Source organism: Fusarium tjaetaba, assembly GCF_013396195.1.
Source record: "Fusarium tjaetaba strain NRRL 66243 chromosome Unknown NRRL66243_c0000189, whole genome shotgun sequence".
In the NCBI taxonomy this organism is placed as follows: Eukaryota; Fungi; Ascomycota; class Sordariomycetes; order Hypocreales; family Nectriaceae; genus Fusarium; species Fusarium tjaetaba.
Window position 1 is genome coordinate 114603 of NW_023501385.1, and position 18511 is coordinate 133113.

Here is an 18511-nt window from a genome sequence, read left to right on the forward strand (position 1 = left end):
TCTGCCCACTCCAAAAGTGCATCTTCCCATAAGCATGAACCTTCGGATCCCTCATAGACTGTCTACACTCTGCAAAAAACACCTCCATCTCATCCTTCCCCCAACCCAACTGCGGAAAATGCAGGTTCCCAATCGCCGGGAAGAATTCCTCACATGCAGTTCTATAATACATGCCCACCAATCTCATGACCCTAAAACTCTTAGCAACAGTACTCTCTCGGGATGTTGAGTGACTTACTTGTCTTTTGGCCATGTCCCATAAGGCAATTTAATATAATTATGTTTTATATTAACAAATCCTGCTTCAGCGAGATATTGACCTCCGAATACAGCGGCGTGTGCGTTTGTTTCGTAGAGGGCAAATGCTTGAAGGATGATTTCCGTGAAGCGTTTTAGGGGCCAATCGTCGGGAATACTGTTGTCATCTGTGTGGACTTGACCGTCTACATCTTGCAGTTCTACCCAGGCACCGGGTTTCATATTTCTGATATTATTAGAGAAGTATCGTGCGTGGAATGGGTAAACTTACGCATAAGCTTGCTTGAGGAGTGTTACAGGTGATTTGAGGATTGGGATCATGTTGCGGAGATGAACAAAGTCAAAGTCATCGCCGTTGAGCCATTCATCTTCGATATCATCCACATAAAATCTGTACAAGTTAGACTTGAGAGTATGTGTATGTGAGAATGACTTACTTGACGTTTGGAGGTACCCATGTCGGTTGTATTGGACTTAGATCCAACCCCAACACTTCAGCACTTGGATATTTCTCACCAACTAACACCATTAGCATCTCTCTCTCACAAGCCCATATCTTTTCACATACTCTCAATAGCCCATATCCCCGTACCAGTACCCAAATCCGCTATCTTCTGCGGATTATCCCCAACGGGCGCATAGAATAACCGTCCATCTGTAGCTTCCAACATCATCGTATGAAGCATATCCTCACGATTCTGCTCAACCTCATCGTTCGGTAACGGATACCGTCCATGGCGATAACGATGATATCGACGACCGTTTTGATAGCTGTGTTCGAGAATACTGGAGCTTATGGATGTTGAAGAGGAACGGAGACTTGAAGAATCGTCGGGATCAAACTCGCTGGCGGAGAATTCACCATCTTCATCGCTGCCGCCGGCTTCGATTACTGCGTTGCCGTGTAAGAGGCCTTGGGTATCATCGGGAGATGGGTCTGTATCTGCAGTGGTGTTAGTTGTCATAAGATTGTCTTGTGCGACTCATTTCATCTGTATTCCGACTCTTCCAATCTCAACCAAACATTCTTCCTCTACTCAATGCCCCAAAGTGAATGTCATCCTCATACCTTGTTCATCATGCCCCGCCTGATCTGACGTTTCATGTACTGGAGAACTACTCCTCGGGCTACTCTTCAGACTACTCCTCGGACTCGCTCTTTTGCCTTCTGCATCGTGAGCGCCCATATCTTTGCCGTTTCTCTCCCAACAATCGCAATGCGCCTCGACTCCACGGGACAGCATCTAGTATAAATACTCCCTCACTGGATGTGGGGGAGAGAACAAAAAAAGACCACGAGAATATGCACAATCGGATAAAACATCCAATTAAAGACTCCACAGAGAATGGTCTGTTTTTCTGCTTCCACTGAAAATGTGACAGGTTCCAAAAAAAGACAAGAGACAAGAGGGAAGAAGACCCTTAAACATGATAAATTGCGTAACATGTCAACTTACACTGACGAAACAGGATAGACTAGTCCTCCCGTGCGTAGGTCATCTTTGACTTGCCCGTTTACGCAGAAGCTACACTACAGAACCATCTTTGGAATTTGTGTCTTTGGCAATTCTGACGTCTCAGCGCTGCAAGGCTAGTGCCTGATCTGGACCCCCTGGCGTTGAGAAACATGCCAGTCAGACACGGCACGAGCGAGGTACTATTCACGGTTAGATTTGAACTTCGGGGTTTGAGTTGATGTCCGAGATTTTCGCATTCGAGTAATTTATGGAGATGGGGAAGATACTGGCGTGGGAGTTTGAAGCGAGGTGAGGAAATAGAGTTGGCGAGACCGGGGGATAAGGTAGATCTGACGGGGAGAAGCGAGTGCTGGGGTATGAGCTACAGTTACAGAGGTATCTTGAGTCTAGCTTGGACTTGACGGGGGATGTCACTGGATTGGGTATTCATGTCGGTGTCTTCTTGTTAGTTGCTGATATGTCACTATAATTGGTTATTATGCGCATGGTTAGCGATAATGCAGGATGGCTGAGACAGTTCAAATGTTTGCACTTCAAGTGACAGTCAACCATTCAGTTTGGATGACAGGGATAACTGCATCCGAAATCCTGGGTCTGGACCAGCAAAAGACGTGCAGAGACACAATCAACCTAATTTCACGAAATTCCATGAAAGTGGTTAATCAAGCCAAGGCGCAAGCAAATAGACATCGACAGCTCATGACTCTTTGGGTTGTTTGAATAGCAGCGATGCTTGTCAACCTGACTCAACAAGGCCTCCAATAAAACTCGATCTGTATCAAGGCCAGTTCAGAACCCACCATCTGCATCAAACTATTTATGGACAATTCACCAGCATGACCATATTACAATGCCAGTGTTGCCCCTCCTCATATGCACATGCAGTGCACATTGCGCGTTTACGATAAAATACCAATGCATTGTCCTGCAAGTGTGAGTGTGCGAACGAGTCGAGTGCAATGAAGCTCCTTGGTTGGGCGGGCAGTGTAAGATAGAGATAAGAGATCTGTCCGCGTGATGGTGAAAAAGAGTGGGATATCCCGCACGATCCGGTTTCTCTAGCTGCCGTTTCCGTCTGATAATCACAACACCAAGTCAAAAGTTCGCGATACTAAAAAGACCTTGACCGATCAGACCAAGACTTTGAATGGGGGTTAGGGCGGTGGACTTGTGAAGGCGAGACTGTTGATCTGTTATGCACGAGACCGAAAGCAATATACGACAACACCATCGCAAGACTATTTAAGTTACCATATTTCGCCATACAACCTCTTTACAGAAGAACAGAGAGCAGAGAAGGCTGGGAAAACACCTAGCTGACCCCTGTCGCGAGTCAGATATAGCTCTTCCCCGCTCACCTAACGTTAGAGGCGGGAGAGACGCGATGCACGGTAGCAACCCTCTTTGTATTAATGAGGGTGTGATCACGGTCGCATCGAGAGAGGCTGATGTGCGACCCCTTGAAAGCGCCTGTCGAAGCAGAGGAACGCGGGGGACAAGAGGTGACTCTCGACTCTGTAGTGGTTTGATTAGAAGCAGATCAGAGTGGGATGATGATGATATCGTCTTATCTCCACCAGTTCATCACCAACATCACATCCATTATAATTTATGGTCATTTACTGTAAGATAGAAGTAAATAGACAACACATGCTATGCACCATTCTTCATGATTCATCGCCACTGAAAGGACCCCTAATGCAGAACCGATCATCCCCCTCCCTCAAACAACATGGCTTCATCATTCACTCATTCTTCTCTCACCGACTGTCGGAGCTAAAGTTCCCAAGGCTGCGTCGCATCGAGATCGTGATGGAGGGGAGCGAATTTGGGGGTCATCCATCACCAAAAACGCCACTTTATCTGTGGGGAAACGCGTGAGCTTTGAATGGGTTTTTTTTTTTAGGTGCTAGGCATGGGTGTTACAAGACCTTGGAAGATAATTAATATTGGATCTCTTGTGTGTGTGTCATTATGGTATTCATATTACTAGCAACTCTCCCGTTTCTCTTTGGTCTTCCTGCTTTCTACTTTTTCATCGTCTTTTTAATTCAAGTCCGTGATAATCTTGAGCTCGTTGATCCAAACCCTCCTCCAACAACGTCACCTAATAATAATATCTACTGTGACGAGACGGCTTGAAACTAAAATCGTCAAGGCAATGCCGCCACATTCAACTTCTCCTCTACTTCCCATCTCCACGCCCACAGCCATCGCATCGCCTTATGAGCAACCACCTCCTCCTGCTCCCACAGCAGCGAACCATGTCCAGTCCTTCGCCATCACGACTTTCTCTCTCGCCCGTTTCGCCCGCGGTGTCTCGCTCATAGCATACCCGCGCTTCGGCCTCTGGGCCCTCGACATCGCACCAGATGGTTCAGCGTATATGCTCGCCAGTCTGATCGGCATCCGCGATATTCTCCTCGCGGGTCTCTTGTACACGAGTGACACTGCAAATGCTGCGACCGACTCTGCTGCTCGTCGCGAAGTGACCCGTGCGCTTGCGACGAATCTGTTCAGCGATGCGCTCGATGCGTTCGTGCTGATCTTCTACGCTGCGTGGTCTGATGATTGGGGGAATCCGATTGCGGTCATTGTCATCTCTGCTGTCATGGCCATCTTTGAGCATTTGACGCTGTGGAGCTTGAGTGAGGATGACTGGGCTGCGCATGAGTATGGGAGTCTGGGCGATGATAAGAAGGCGAGGATGAATGCTTGGCTGCGAGAGTTGGAGCGATATGGTCCTGAGGAGTATCGACCTGAGCAGTCTGTTGGGCCATCTTCGCGAGCATCGTTCAGACAGTATGGAGCTATTGTTTAGTTGTTGATGAGCTATGGGTTTGATGAAAAGTTACGTATGTTGTGTTTGTTTGTTCTGCATGGCGTTGATGGTATGTTTTCTTCTGGGGTCGTTTTCAAGATGGTTGATCGTTTGGAGTTGGGAGGGCATGTTGCATGATGATGGATCATGGCGATGTTTTTATGCGATGCATCTGGTTATGCAGTTTATACCTTCAATACCATTGCTTTTGAGTTTGACGTTTGTTATAAGCGTTAGGGACGATGTGGTGTACCTGGTCTTTGTTTTCGTATGTTCTATATAGACTCATCGTATTGAGCTTCAATATAAAGAGGACTCTTATAAAATCTTGTCAAGCTTATCAGTCTGACTATTCCCGAAATCTTCAAATCCCCTGTCTAAAACTCGACAGATAAGAAATGGCGTTAGATTCCATAAATCTCATACGAAGAATCCCATGACATAAACTCAATTACACCTCTACAACAAATCGGAGATGTATATATCTACAACCCTTGCTATGGCGTGATATATCGCATCTGAGGCACAATCCAGGGTCTGGTCTGAGAAACGTGCCGCATGTGGAGCAATATCGGCCGCTAAAATCCTCCGACTCAACGACAAAAGGACGTTAAATCTTTTCTTTTTTATATTTCGCCTCCCTCACTTGTCGCATACACAAAATTGTTATCTCTTGTGCTTCGTCTGTGGTTGCACTTGTACTATTGTTTGCATTGAGTTGTTGCCATGTCTGTACCTCGTGTAAAACGTGTGGCGGTCATCGGCGCCGGGCCAGCGGGTGCTATTGCGGTTGATGCTTTGGCGCAAGAGAAGACGTTTGATCTTATTAGGGTTTTTGAACGCCGTGAAGGACCTGGAGGTTGTTGGTAAGTTATGAGACGTCTAGTTAACTACTACATCATATGGCGAGAGAATTTGAGCTGACGATGAAAGGATCGGTGATACAACTCAACCTCCAACAATCTCAGACCTGGCAAAGCTCGCAGATCGTACAGCAGATGAGCAACTCCCCATCCCTGAGACTCTACCAGCATTTCTTCCCAAGTCAACACAGCCACGCCATGAAGAATCATCTCTGTATCCCTATCTAGAAACCAACGTGGACACATCCACCATGGAATACACACAAGAGCCCATCCCCGAAATCCGCAGTGAGAGATCAATCGGGATGCACGGCCCCAACACACCCTTCCGGCACTGGAAAGTCATGCGTGACTACATAGCAGACATCCTGCATCGCAACCACTACGAAGATCTCATCTCGTACAACACCACCGTGGAACACGTTGAGAAGACAGGCGATGAGTGGAAGGTTGTGCTGAGAAAGGAGGGAAAGAAGCAGGATTACTGGTGGAGTGAGACTTTTGATGCTGTGGTTGTGGCGAGTGGTCGTTACTGGGTGCCGTATATCCCGGCTGTTGAGGGCTTGGAGCAGTTTGAGAAGACGAGACCGGGGAGTGTGGTGCACAGCAAGCACTTCAGGGGTCGAGACTCTTTTCACGACAAGGTGAGTTGTGTGGCCTTAGGCAGTTATGATGCTAACATACCTGTAGAGAGTCGTTGTTGTGGGTGCTTCTGTATCAGCGGCTGATATCGCAGTTGATCTCGTCGACACAGCCAAATCACCCATTCACTGTGTAACCATCGGCCACACCACAAACGTCTTCTTCGGCGATGTAGCATTCCACCACCCCAAGATCCAGCAACATCCCTCCATCGCCAAAGTCGTCAACCGAACAGTGCACTTCATCGACGGGACCAGTGTTGCAGATGTAGACCACATCATCTTCGGCACAGGCTACAGCTGGACCCTCCCTTTCCTCCCCTCTCTCCCCGTCCGCAACAACCGAGTCCCAGGTCTATACCAACACATCGTATGGAACAAAGACCCCACGCTTCTCTTCGTAGGTGCAGTAGGCGCAGGTCTCACGTTCAAGATCTTTGAGTGGCAGGCCGTCTACGCAGCTCGTATCCTCGCCGGCCGAGCGACTGTACCTTCACAGGAGGAGATGCAGAAGTGGGAGGATGAGAGGATACAGACACACGGCGATGGACCAAAGTTCTCTGTTGTGTATCCGGACTTTGAGGATTATTTTGAGGCGGTGAGGGAGTTGGCTGGTGAAGGTGAGCCGGGGGTGGGACGCAAGTTGCCCAAGTTTAAGAGGGAGTGGTTCAGGAATTTTATAGAGGGTACGGAGTTGAGGAAGGGTTTGTGGAGGAGGTGGAATGCGAAGGCGAAGGCGGAGCTGGAGAAGCATGGTGCAAAAGCGAGGTTGTGATGGACATGTAGAGTTTTGGGATAGATTTCGCGTTTTACTTAGACCTAGAAGTAGATAGAACAAGCATATAGAAACCGTATCGGTCAAAAACACATGACATATGAATTACCAAGCTAGGTATGTATGGGAAAGGATATTGATGAGTTTAAGGCGCTATTGAGGTTTCACGCCATATCATCCTTTTTCTCTATTTCAAGTGCCAGATGCGAGCTATGGGTCTCTGTTACACAGGAGAATGAAAGATCACATCGAGTCTCTAAAAGGCAACTAAATAAGATATATTTCCAGGGGTAAACAGCTTAGTTTCCATGAACCGACGTTGTTATCCGCAAAGCTTACCCCATACCCCGGATTTTCAATGTGGAGCTTCTCCAGGGGATGTCATGAACTTGACTGCTTGACATGCCGGCAATGAATTTCCATTGAGTAATAGCTTGCTACGATCGAGCCTCTCAAAAACTTGGAGGATAGAGTTACACGAAACAGAAGACGAGGCGTTCATTAGTGAGCATGTGGTTTGGGTGTGTGTGCACCCCGCATCTTGCCGGAGATCGATAGTGAGTGAGCCATGACTTCTGGAAGCTTTCTGACATGAGTTTTGGGGATATGGAAGGTTAGGTCTTGGGATGATAAGAAACGTTGAGATGTTTCATGTTTTTGTTGTTTTGATAGGTAAGCTTTGGATGTTGAATTCTTATCGTAGCTGGGGATGATAAGCGAGTGCCGAGATGCGAGTTGGTGGAGTATCGGGATCGATGCTTGACTCCACCGAAATGTCCACTTGAGCTCTAGAATGTGACCCAGGGTATAATGTATAGTTTCTATTTACATATTCAACAGCATGATAGTGAAGGGAATTAATCACCATATAATGAAAACTATTATCCAGACAGCAAAATGTAGAATATCACTCAGAAATATATGTCTCATCTCGGCTTCCATAGCCTATCTCTTAGTTACCTTAGGGGAACCCAATAGCTTCACCTCTTATCAGCGTTACGTCGTCACAGCAAACCAATAATTAGCGTCCATTAGTGGCTGATAGTGAATGCACTTCCCCGCGTTTTTTTATCTCGTCCAATGGTCCAGGGCCTGGAGATACGTTGCCACGCCCCCCGGGCCCCCATGTCACGTCTCTAGAATCCCCCATTAAGGACCAACACCTCCATTGTTTCTTGCGAGGACGATCTTCTCTCCTTTTTCACATTTCATAGCTTCCAACCTCCTCGTTTACACAAAAGTGAGTGAGAGAGAGACGTGCAAAATGCAGACGAAAATATCAACAAAGCCGAATTGCAGAAGAGCTTCAAAGACAAAGAATGGTCCCAATCCTCGATCTCGCTCGGGTTGTGTTACTTGCAAGGCTAAGCATGTAGGTGAAGTCAGCTTGTTATGATATCGCATACTGACCATCTAGACAAAATGCGATGAGACGAGACCTGAGTGTCTGAGATGTATTCGAAAGGGTGTCAAGTGCGGTGGTTACTGGAAAGAGTTTAAATGGTCATTCAAGCATCAACCAGGCGAAGTAAACTTCGAGTTCACGGCCCCAACTTCACCAACATCTTCGCGAAGAAGCTCGACTATACAACCCGAACCATCATTCGTAGCGACACCTTCTGCGATATTCGATGTTCCGCTAGATACACCTGCTCCAGCGCTGGCTGAGGAGTTGCCAATCGAAGACAACACTTCAATTCTTGGTGACGCGAGCTGGACGACGAGTTCATGTACCGGGTCGGATAACGATATCTTTGCGCGGTCGAATTCCATCGTTGAAGAGAATATAAACGACATGACGGTTCAAAATGTCGAAATGACCTCTCAGGCACTTACTTCGACGAATGAATCTCAATACTTTGAAGGAACGCCGCTCACTGTTGGTCTTATAACCGACACTTCATCCCTCCTCATCAGCAACTGGTTCGAGCAAGTCTGTACGTTATGGTCTGGTTTCGACTCAGACTCTAACCTCAATCGAAAACTCGCTCTTGAGCTATGCACGAGTTCTCAATCTGTGTTTAGTTCATTGCAGAGCATGTCTGCTGGCTTCTTATCTACGCGATTACCGCACATGAAGCAATCGGCTATGTATTTCCTGCAAGCAGCTACTGGATCAGTTCTTTCAGAGGCAGAAGAGATTATTCAGAACCCAGCAGATAATATGCCCGCTGGTGCATTATTCTCGCTATTCTGTCTTGGAACGACGGTTTGTTGGGTTGATGCGAGACAATTAGGTCTACCATTCTTCCGATCGGCTCGAAAGATCCTGAACCGTCTCAACCGCCGTATTTCATCACTCTCAGCAAAAGATCTGGAACTCTTATCATTCTTCAACAGAAGTCTAACATACTGCGAAATGCTCCTCGCAGCAGTAAACCAAGACGACACAGCTCTCGACACCGACGATCCAGTCACAGGCCCGCAAACCGACTCCTCAATGCAACTAGCCGAGCGTTACATGGACAACTCACCGCACCCGTGGACAGGCATTTCCCCGCTCGCCTCTCAGCTCTTTGCCCAAGCGATAAGACTCTGCCGAAGCTTCCGCCGAAATCTCAAGCTACCCAAAGAAACAGGGCGTGACTTCCAGCGGGCTCTGGAAGAGATCCAAGAGGCGCAGCGGCTGGAGGAGAAGCTTCTTGGGCTTGAGTTCCAGAATACCCTTTGTGTTGCTAACACGGGAGATTATCGCACGCCGTCGCTTCATCTTGCGCAGGTCGCTGAGGCTTATAAACTTGCTGCGTTGCTGCAGCTGTACCAGACGTTTCCGGATCTGGTGGCGCTGCGATTACCGACTGATTCTGTTCATGCGAACAGTCGGCATATTCCTTGGGAGGAGTGGATTATCCCGTTGAGTCTGAGGCTTGTTAATGTTTTGGAGCATATTCCGCCCAATTCTGGCACACGCTGTATCCAGCCTTTGCTGTACATCACTGCGAGTACAGGTCTTCGTTATGATACTACGACGATGCTTGATATTTCTACCTCTTCATTCGATGCAGGTATCGGCTCGTCAAGCTTCCAGACTGATCCCTTCTCTATGGACATGCTGGGAACTTCACCGCCGCCTGCCAACTTAATATCGCGCATGTCGCTCGATATTAGCAACGCTCGGCATTTCATCACCGGTCGGTTGAACATGTTGGAGAGCAGCTTACCGCCGAAACCGGTCATGATGGCGAAGGAGCTCATCAAGGCTATTTGGGATGCGTATGATGGCGAAGCACCTGGTTCAGCTTCGGTGCATTGGGTAGATGTGATGGAGGATAACAACTTGAGATCAATGTTTGGTTAGGATTGAAAATGAAATTGTTTATTGAATCAATGTTTGGAGTTTATAGGGGAATATCACACACACAGTATGAGTTTAGCTTGGGTCATTGGCTTAATTGAGAGCTTCAATGAAGCATTCTAATCTATAGGATCCCATTATCCAGCCCTGTCCATCTATAGATCACCAATCTTTCGCGCACCAGTATAAAAAGCCAACCCCGTATCCGGCGACGTGAAAGTCAGCGTAGCGCCGTTGGGGATATAAAACACATCCCCAGCCTTGGCCTCGACCTTCTGGCCCGTCGAGTCCTCGATGACAAAGTTGCCCTCGAGGATGATCTTGCACTCATCGTACTTGTACGTGTATGTGAGAGGCTCGCCCTTGTTGACGCGGAAGAGACCCATGGCCAGGGGCTTCTCGGCGCCCTCGGGCGTGGAGTGGATGTCGCCGATGAATGTGTTGCCGCCTGCGAGATGGGGGATCTCGAATTTGGATTGGGCTTGGGGGAAGTGCTTGAAGGACGCCATTTTGGTGGTTTTTGAGAGTAACTTATAAGGTTGTTTGAGTGGAGAGAGGAGTGTTTGAGTGAGGAGATGAAGTGTTTGAGATTGAAGTAAATTGCTTGATGCTAGATACAGATACAGACAATCGAGGAAAAGACCCTTTCATATACCCATCTCTCGAGCCTCATCCTCCCTCAAGATACTTACTTACTCACTTTAGTTTCACACATAAGCGGCGAGGTTAACCATCACCAAAAACATTCATTCCCTCTTTGGAGCAATGTTACCGGAGTGTTTGCGGGGAATGATAAGATGGCGATAGCGTCGTTTTTCCTATTTGGGTCAAGTTGTCCGGAGATTCCAAGATGGTGGGGTTCACGGCATGCGGAGGTCGCGGGGGCGTGCAACGTCCGTTTGGAGAAGCGATTTCCGGTTTGTGCAATGATAGATACGTAGCTTGCTTTTACGAGAGGGAAGTGATAGTGGGATGGTGGGTTAAAATGGGTGGTATGGCTGCTATAAGTGTGTTGAGGGTTGTGTATATATGTGTTGACTTACACGGTTGTTTTACACCACAAGTATCTTCTATGGTACTCTCACTTCAAGATAGTACTTCTCTTGTCCAGATCATCATGGACTTTTCATTATCATCCTTCGGCCCTCATGAAGCCGTGATACTCCTCAGCATCATAACAAGCCTCGCCCTTCTAGGCTACAAACTCAACGACATCATCCAAAGCCGCAAAAGCTTCCGCTACAAGAGCAAACTCCCCCCCGTATCATCAAACTACCAACCCAGCGACTACAAAACCCCCGTCCCAGAACCTTACCCCAACTGGTCCATCGAAAAGACAAAGCCCCTCCCCTACAGAGCATTCCGCTATGGCCCCAACTACCAAGTCACCATGGGTCTGCGTACATGTCCCGTAGAGGAGTGGATTGAGCTGGATAACCACTATCCGAAATATCACGCTGATAAAGCGGCGAGGATTAAGGAGAGAGGAACCAAGTGTGTTGATACGCATCCGGATGCGTATCCTGCTGCTATTGAACTTCTGCAGGAGTTGGCTGATTATCTGCCTGCGAGATATCCCAGTCTTTTTGAGCGGACGGCTGTTGGGATCAAGAACAAATGGTCTGGCGAGGACTTTAACATTGTTGAACGCCCACTGGCTGAAGATCCCATGGCTATCTGCTCACGTCTCATCCAAGATGATCTCGCAATCATGATCGAACGCCCTGATGGCCAATACTATCTCCTCGCCGGGGCAATTCTCCTCGCTGGTTTCTGGCGTCTCTCAGACAAATACGGCATGTCCCTCTCGGACATCCACACATCAGGCGACGTCCCCCATTTCAAGGAAAAGCTCGAGACCGGAATGTGCAAGTTCTTCAAGCGCCTCCGCCCAGAAACAGTGTACAACCGCAACAACTACTTCATTCAAGTCGACGAGAGTCTAGCCTGGAGCTGGAGTATCGGCAACGAAGACGCACCCTCTGTGAGCTGGAGCACCGCTGAGAAGGACAGGGCTGTAGAGCACCACATGTTTCGGTCTGAGCGACAGTCTCTGAGGCGGTTGCCAAAGACTGGTGGTGTGGTGTTTACCATTAGAACGTATTTCCACCCTGTGACGGAGATTGCGCAGGAGGATTACGTTCCGGGGAGATTGGCGAGTGCGGTTAGGAGTTGGGATGACAAGGTTGCGAATTATAAGGGCAAGCAAAAGTATGGCGAGGTGCTGTTGGAGTATCTTGATAGAGAGCATGAGAAGCAGTTGGCGAGGGGCTTGGAAGTTGAGAAGGAGGGCGAGATTAGGAAATACCCTTGGTAGATGGTTAGTCCTGAGTTGGTAGAGCAATCTTATGTCTGTTATGCATTGTTTCGAAAGATTACGAGTTATAAATGAAGCATTTACCTGAAAGTTTACAGTTGAGACTCTCGTGGTGAGGAGAAAGGTTTTTGGTCGATGCTAGACTTGTCCAACCGTTCTAAGGTTCTTGTTCTTCCCAATTATATCAACTTGAAGAATGAAGTCATCACGATGTGCTGATCACAGAGCTTTCAAGTATATCAGAAATAAATTAACATCGCTACATAAGATCCCATATTCCTACTTCACTCAATTGACAGTCCACTTCCTCTCCCATCCAGGGAAGAAAGGATTCTCTGCCAACGTAGTAACCTCCCAATCCTTAGGAATCAACCCCTTCTCAATCTGCTCCCTCTCCCACTTCCTCAGCGTCGGCTTCGTAACATGCTCAACATGCCACGTCCCCTTGTACTTCATGATATTCTCCTTGCCCTCATTCAACACCTTCAGTACGAGAGAGGGAACGTACGGTTCATCTCGAAACTCAGTCATTGGTGTGAACAAAGCCTTGAAGTTGAAGACGATAGCGCCCGAAAGAGGCAAGCGACGCAGGGTCTGCCAGTCAACTCGAAGAGAAATGTCTTTCTCAGTAAGAGAGGGGTTTTGAACTTGTCGAGTCATGAACTCGGGGTCTTCGGCGGGGATGAAGAGCGGTTCACCGACTTCGAGACCCCAGGATCCGCGCTGGATGGGACTGTTGGTAGGCATTTTAGTGAAGAATCTACCATTCAATTAGCAACGTATTACTGGGTTAGGGCTCAGGTTAACGTACCGGTCCATGCTAAACTCCATCTTCTCCTTGTAATCAGGCACTGGGGCATGTATCTCCGGCAATCCCAGCCCGATCTTCTCACTCAGCTTCCACCCAACAGAGGAACAAATCACACCAGCTCTGAAGCAATATCGTCCTGTCGCAGGATCTCGCAGTGTGAGTGCAAAGTCCTCAGGGACGTGGTTAAGAAGGAAGAGTAGAGGCTCGGTCTTATCAAGATCTTCCTTGACTCCCAGAAGGTGATTGACAAATATTTTGCCGTGGAGTTCAAATGCTTGGGGATACCGCGCGCAGAGGAATTGAATGACCATTTCCATGAGTTCTTTGCATGCGAGTTCAGAGCCGGGCAAGGCCTGGAGGACATCTTTGCCGTGCTTTGCGTAGAGAGTTTGTCGCTGAGCCACGCGTTCGCGATATGTGTTCTCTATCTCTAGCCAGAAGTCTGGGTCCATCTTCTTCAACGCTTTAAAGAGTGTTAGTCATTCGTAGCTGTATTGAGGTGATTGAATAGCACTTACACATGGTCTGGTGATAAGCCCACCGGAACGGGCGATATGGTCTGGGCATTGCTTTGTCGACATTGAAGCTCTTTAGAGGCTCTGGTAAAGGAACACCCGACAGCTTTGCATAATCAGGGAAGTCCCCAAGTCGTCTGATCTCACCAACACTGAAGCTGGTGAAGTTGAAGGTCCCGGCATTGGCATAACGATAGTCCTCATCCAACCTCAGAAGAGGTTTTGATGCCACAGAAAGATCAACATCGCCAGAGCCAAAGTCTGGCGATATCCCAGGAAGAGCGTGTCTTTGCGATGGAGGATAGACAGTAGTATAGTCGACAGGAGCAGTCTTCTTTACAGGTTCTGGTGGGGGAGATGACGGATACGCATATCGATTGAGTGTCTTTCGCTTGTACACGAGCGCATGAGCCAAGAGACTCAAACACACACAAGCACTGGCACAAAACGATACAACAAGTACAGTATGTACCGTATTAGGATGGAGACTCTCCGAAAAGACAAGCATGATGAGAAATATCCTTCACCAAACAAACAATAGTATCGAGTAATTACAGAGTCACAATCATCTACACAGCAGCCTTCTTCTTTTTCTTTATGCCATACCTTGCTTGTACGTCAAGCATATCGTCAAGATAAACGCCAGTGAAACCCAAATCTGGTTACATTTCGAGGAGTGCCTGCGGGTTAACATAACCCTTTTGGGATGGTCGAATGAGAGACAGGCCAAACGCGGGGTACAGTAGCGTTATCGCGCGAGAGGGTGACGTAGATAGTCTCGAGATAGGGAGACGTATCTATGCCACGGATGGGGAAATGCTTTACGGTCGTGGTGGGTGGGGTTGGGCTTCTTATCGTGATGTTGTTTGTTGATGTTGGTCAGATGATGGCTGTGTATGCTTCTGTACATGGCCAAACACCCCGACATTCGCGCTGGATATGCATGTCCAGGTCATTTGCATAGTTCCGCGTTGTATGTCCTATAATTTCATAGCGGAAAGTGTTTTGGTGTTAGTTTGACCTCATGACTGGGCTTAGGCAAGTATTGGCTAATCCTTCACATCCGTCCCTTTATCGGATATTGACACCAACCAGTAGTGGACGGGCTTGTATACAAGTTACCCAGTCTTTCACAAAGGACAGTTTATTCTTAGCTTGAGCTAGTATGATACTCAGCCATTAAAATCAGCTGAGTCTATAGTTGTTGGGTCTCCAGGTCTACGGATGGAAGCGTGCTGGCCTGTTAGCTGATGGAATTTTCTATTCAACCCAACTTGCATCAGACACCTCAGTCGCCTCTTGATTCATTTTAAAGATCAGTTTCAAAGATCCTTCCTTCTAAAACCGCGGTATTGTCATACAGTTCACTTTCCGCGGACTCTCTGAAGTATCGATAATGGTCAATGACTTACATGTCTCTAGATTTATGATTTAACTAGTCATAGCTGATCTAACCATTCGATAAGACAGAATAATACAAATAAAGAGAATTTGAAAATAATGGACTCTTTATTCATTGTACTTGTCCCAGTCTTGCATAATATGATTAAATATGAACAACTTTTATAGCACACACTCGAAGACCCACCAAGAGTTCTTCAACATGCATACTAAACAATGTGTTTCTATAGACGATTAAAATCAGAAAATGACCCCTGATATTACTTAACAGCTCATGATAGTAATTCACCTTACCATCATACATATCGGAGATACAGTTAAACACCCTGACGGGGATAGTGCTTATGTCCGCACGTCATGTTATGATATAGGGTTCTGACATTGATATCAAATCTTACGTGTTCCTCAACCTCATCTTCCCTCCTACAACATCATCAAAACCATCTCAAATATCCAAAATGTGGGACACTTTCTTCTACCGCGGCGCCATCGTCATCTCGGCCATCCCCGGCCTCATCGGCATCAACTCAATGCTCCGACCAGAAGCCACCCTCAAGATCGTCAAATTCCCCATCCCGGCCGATCCTCAGAGCCGAAAGACCTGCCTATCCCTCGCACGCCTGCAAGGCGCGCGTAATATCGTCATCTCTTACCTCTTCATCAACAATGCCTTGACCGGAGACAAGAAGCTCATGGGAATGGGATTGCTTGGGGCCCTTTTCATGTTGGCGACCGATGGGTTTGTGAGCAAGTCGCTTATTGGGGGGAATGAGTGGTTTCATTGGGGATATATTCCTATTTTTGTTGCTTTTATCGGCGGGTTGCTGTATGAGCAGTAAAGGATTGAGAGTGTATGGTTAGAAATGGGCGATGGTGGACTTCTAGCTATAAACCTCATATCCCATCGATTCTTGAAGCAGCGGACCACGTCTCAGTAAAAAATGGCACTTCTTTTCTCGCTTTATCTCGTCAAGGCTGCTTCAATAGAAGGGACAAGAGTTGAAGAGAGAAGATGCTTTGGTCACATAGCTCTTGTGAATGAAACTATTGTTATCTGGCCCTTTGATATTTATCTGTAAGCCAGTCACCTCTGCTTAGCTGATTCATGCAAGTTAGTTCATCAGCTCGTCCATGTTCGTTCTTTGATGTTGAACAATCCGGTTGCCAATTGTTATTTTGAATCAACTCTGGGGACCTTTTACACTCAGTTGTCTTTGGATAAAGTTGTATCTAGCCATGATAACTATTCCTAGTCTGATGGCTATAGATATTTAAACTCGATGCCAGCATAATATCGCAAAGAAAAGTCCATTCCTGACCAGGCTATCCACCCAAGCCAGTACTCACGAGGTCTACTTACCGTAGAGATACTTGACCATTCAAACAGTCACCGAGATATACAAACCGCTGGAAGGTAAAGTAGAAAATATCTTGTTTGCACTTAGGTAACTATATCCTCGAAAATCCGCCTTGGTATTCCAACACCATGACTTCCCAACCCTATGGAGCAATGACGATGGAAAGAATGTTGAACAAGATAACATAGTTACAACCATTTAGCTTCAAGACTGGATCTCCGCCAATAGTAGCTCTAAATCCAACAACTCATTTTCATCCTCCAACAATAAACCTGCTGAAGACGGCAACGGTAACTCTAAAGAAGGGCTCGAGTACAGTGGGCTCAAGTCAAGCTCTAGAGCAAACGTCTTATCCAGGCAGACTGTCGTCCACCATAATCGAAGCATATGCTCTTTGGTGATGCATTTACTTTTACCGTCTTCCCTCTCTGAGATCTTGGGTTGGTATGTCTTTGGATCGTCAAGTTGAAGTAATTTTGCTATGGTTATACTTTGGCTGATGTAGATGGCAGCTGCCTTCGGGCGATTTGTAAAGTGGCAGTAATAAGCCTATGCAACTGTCAGCTACTTATCATGGTTCCTCTGGAACATAGACTTACCATGAGATTTAATGTCTCGAGGTTCTCCAACGTTAGAGTCTCTGAGATGGTAAATAAAGACACAGCCTGTCCAAAAAGATCTAACGGAGCTGGAGACTGATTGAAATCCCACGGGTCATTTATCTCTTCAGACTCTTGCTTTGGCTCTTTCTCTAGAGCTTGACCCAGAGCCAGAACAAGGGACAGTTGGCAGAACCAATTTCTGTCGTCGACGTGACTTGTAGGCTGGGAGTATGTCTGCCGTATCCGATCTCTAAACCGTTGACGGAGGTACCAGTGATATTCACTGTTTGCCTCTTCAAAGATGCGTAAAAGGCGCATGGCTTGCTTTTCCGATGGAAGCTTTACTAAGATCTGAGGCCCTAGTAGAAACATTCGAATCAGTCTATTTTCTGATCTGGGGCGTTTTCATTTGTTGCACTCACCTCCATCCTCGGATTTCAGGCGGAAAGGAACATATTCCCCGGCTTCACCCACTTGTAGTTGCTGACATGATTCTGTCTGTATATATGGGTGCAGTAAGGCAGAAATGTCTGTCAGCTTCTGTATAAAGACTTCTGCTGGACATGAATCTTTCAAGTGGCTCGTTTCGCTTGTAGGAGACAACTGGCTTGTATCGAAGAGCGCCGTTGAATCGTCAGTTCCAGTCAAAAAGCTGAACTGACTATGGATATTGGCCTTTTCTTCAATTTCACGAAGATAACTCTCTGGCACGGTGATGAATTTATCTTTCTTCGGATACACGCATTCTCTATTTCGTTGAATGCACCGATGGCATGGAATATCTACATATGATCAGCCATAGTTTTGGATGCATAAATCGAGATACACACCTCCACTGCATTTTAGCTTTTGAGAATGGCATGCCGTGCAGGCCACGATCTTGCGACCCTGAAATTTGCCCATGTTTTTATCAGTGCGGTGTGACGACTACCGAGATACCGGATAATGACGAGTCACATTTGTGATACTCCACTAAGAAACCTTGAAATTTCACGGTAGAGCCACCAAATGGTCATGTAATTGATAAACAAACCGATGTTTACTAAAAAGAATAAAAAGCAAAACTGAGACTATTTGCGGCTTTATACGAAAAAGAGCCCAATGCCTGGTGTTGAGCCAATGGGTCAAGATTAGTACCCTATAGGTACCTACTCGACTACCGTAAGGACCAACTCTGACGCCGCAGTGATACCGAAGGGCAGGCATTAACGGCATTGGACTGCATCTCGTCCGTCTAAGACGGGTAATAAACTTCCAGTCCGTCCTTGAATTAATAACTCAAACATCGCCACGGAGAAGATGAAGTGAGAAAACAGAGCCGCCAGAGAAAACAACGCTAAATCTCAAGATAGCTTCGGGGGGCAAGAAAACACCGA

The 18511-nt window shown here is 47.0% G+C and overlaps 8 protein-coding genes across 8 annotated transcripts; 5 read left to right on the forward strand and 3 right to left on the reverse strand.

The window, feature by feature from the left end:
• Positions 1-234: 234 nt before the first annotated feature.
• FTJAE_8680 (uncharacterized protein) lies at positions 235-1223 on the reverse strand (the record flags this gene model as incomplete). Its single annotated transcript, XM_037355522.1, has 4 exons — positions 235-484; positions 530-649; positions 696-777; positions 827-1223. 4 exons carry the CDS (start codon positions 1221-1223, stop codon positions 235-237), a joined length of 849 nt encoding a protein of 282 aa, XP_037204273.1.
• A 2674-nt stretch (positions 1224-3897) lies between these two features.
• Positions 3898-4557, forward strand: FTJAE_8681 (uncharacterized protein; the record flags this gene model as incomplete). The annotated part of the gene is made up of 1 exon (XM_037355523.1): positions 3898-4557. The coding sequence occupies one exon, from the start codon at positions 3898-3900 to the stop codon at positions 4555-4557; it is 660 nt and encodes a 219-aa protein (XP_037204274.1).
• Positions 4558-5283: 726 nt separating this feature from the next.
• FTJAE_8682 (dimethylaniline monooxygenase (n-oxide forming)) lies at positions 5284-6836 on the forward strand (the record flags this gene model as incomplete). Its single annotated transcript, XM_037355524.1, has 3 exons — positions 5284-5423; positions 5491-6064; positions 6111-6836. 3 exons carry the CDS (start codon positions 5284-5286, stop codon positions 6834-6836), a joined length of 1440 nt encoding a protein of 479 aa, XP_037204275.1.
• Positions 6837-8100: 1264 nt separating this feature from the next.
• Positions 8101-10134, forward strand: FTJAE_8683 (Arginine metabolism regulation II; the record flags this gene model as incomplete). Its single annotated transcript, XM_037355525.1, has 2 exons — positions 8101-8208; positions 8254-10134. The coding sequence occupies 2 exons, from the start codon at positions 8101-8103 to the stop codon at positions 10132-10134; spliced, it is 1989 nt and encodes a 662-aa protein (XP_037204276.1).
• Positions 10135-10286: 152 nt separating this feature from the next.
• FTJAE_8684 (ethanolamine utilization) lies at positions 10287-10640 on the reverse strand (the record flags this gene model as incomplete). Its single annotated transcript, XM_037355526.1, has 1 exon — positions 10287-10640. The coding sequence occupies one exon, from the start codon at positions 10638-10640 to the stop codon at positions 10287-10289; it is 354 nt and encodes a 117-aa protein (XP_037204277.1).
• Positions 10641-11248: 608 nt separating this feature from the next.
• Positions 11249-12448, forward strand: FTJAE_8685 (alpha-1 2-mannosyltransferase; the record flags this gene model as incomplete). Its single annotated transcript, XM_037355527.1, has 1 exon — positions 11249-12448. The coding sequence occupies one exon, from the start codon at positions 11249-11251 to the stop codon at positions 12446-12448; it is 1200 nt and encodes a 399-aa protein (XP_037204278.1).
• A 288-nt stretch (positions 12449-12736) lies between these two features.
• FTJAE_8686 (uncharacterized protein) lies at positions 12737-14282 on the reverse strand (the record flags this gene model as incomplete). The annotated part of the gene is made up of 3 exons (XM_037355528.1): positions 12737-13208; positions 13260-13722; positions 13778-14282. The coding sequence occupies 3 exons, from the start codon at positions 14280-14282 to the stop codon at positions 12737-12739; spliced, it is 1440 nt and encodes a 479-aa protein (XP_037204279.1).
• A 1351-nt stretch (positions 14283-15633) lies between these two features.
• Positions 15634-16014, forward strand: FTJAE_8687 (uncharacterized protein; the record flags this gene model as incomplete). Its single annotated transcript, XM_037355529.1, has 1 exon — positions 15634-16014. The coding sequence occupies one exon, from the start codon at positions 15634-15636 to the stop codon at positions 16012-16014; it is 381 nt and encodes a 126-aa protein (XP_037204280.1).
• Positions 16015-18511: the final 2497 nt, after the last annotated feature.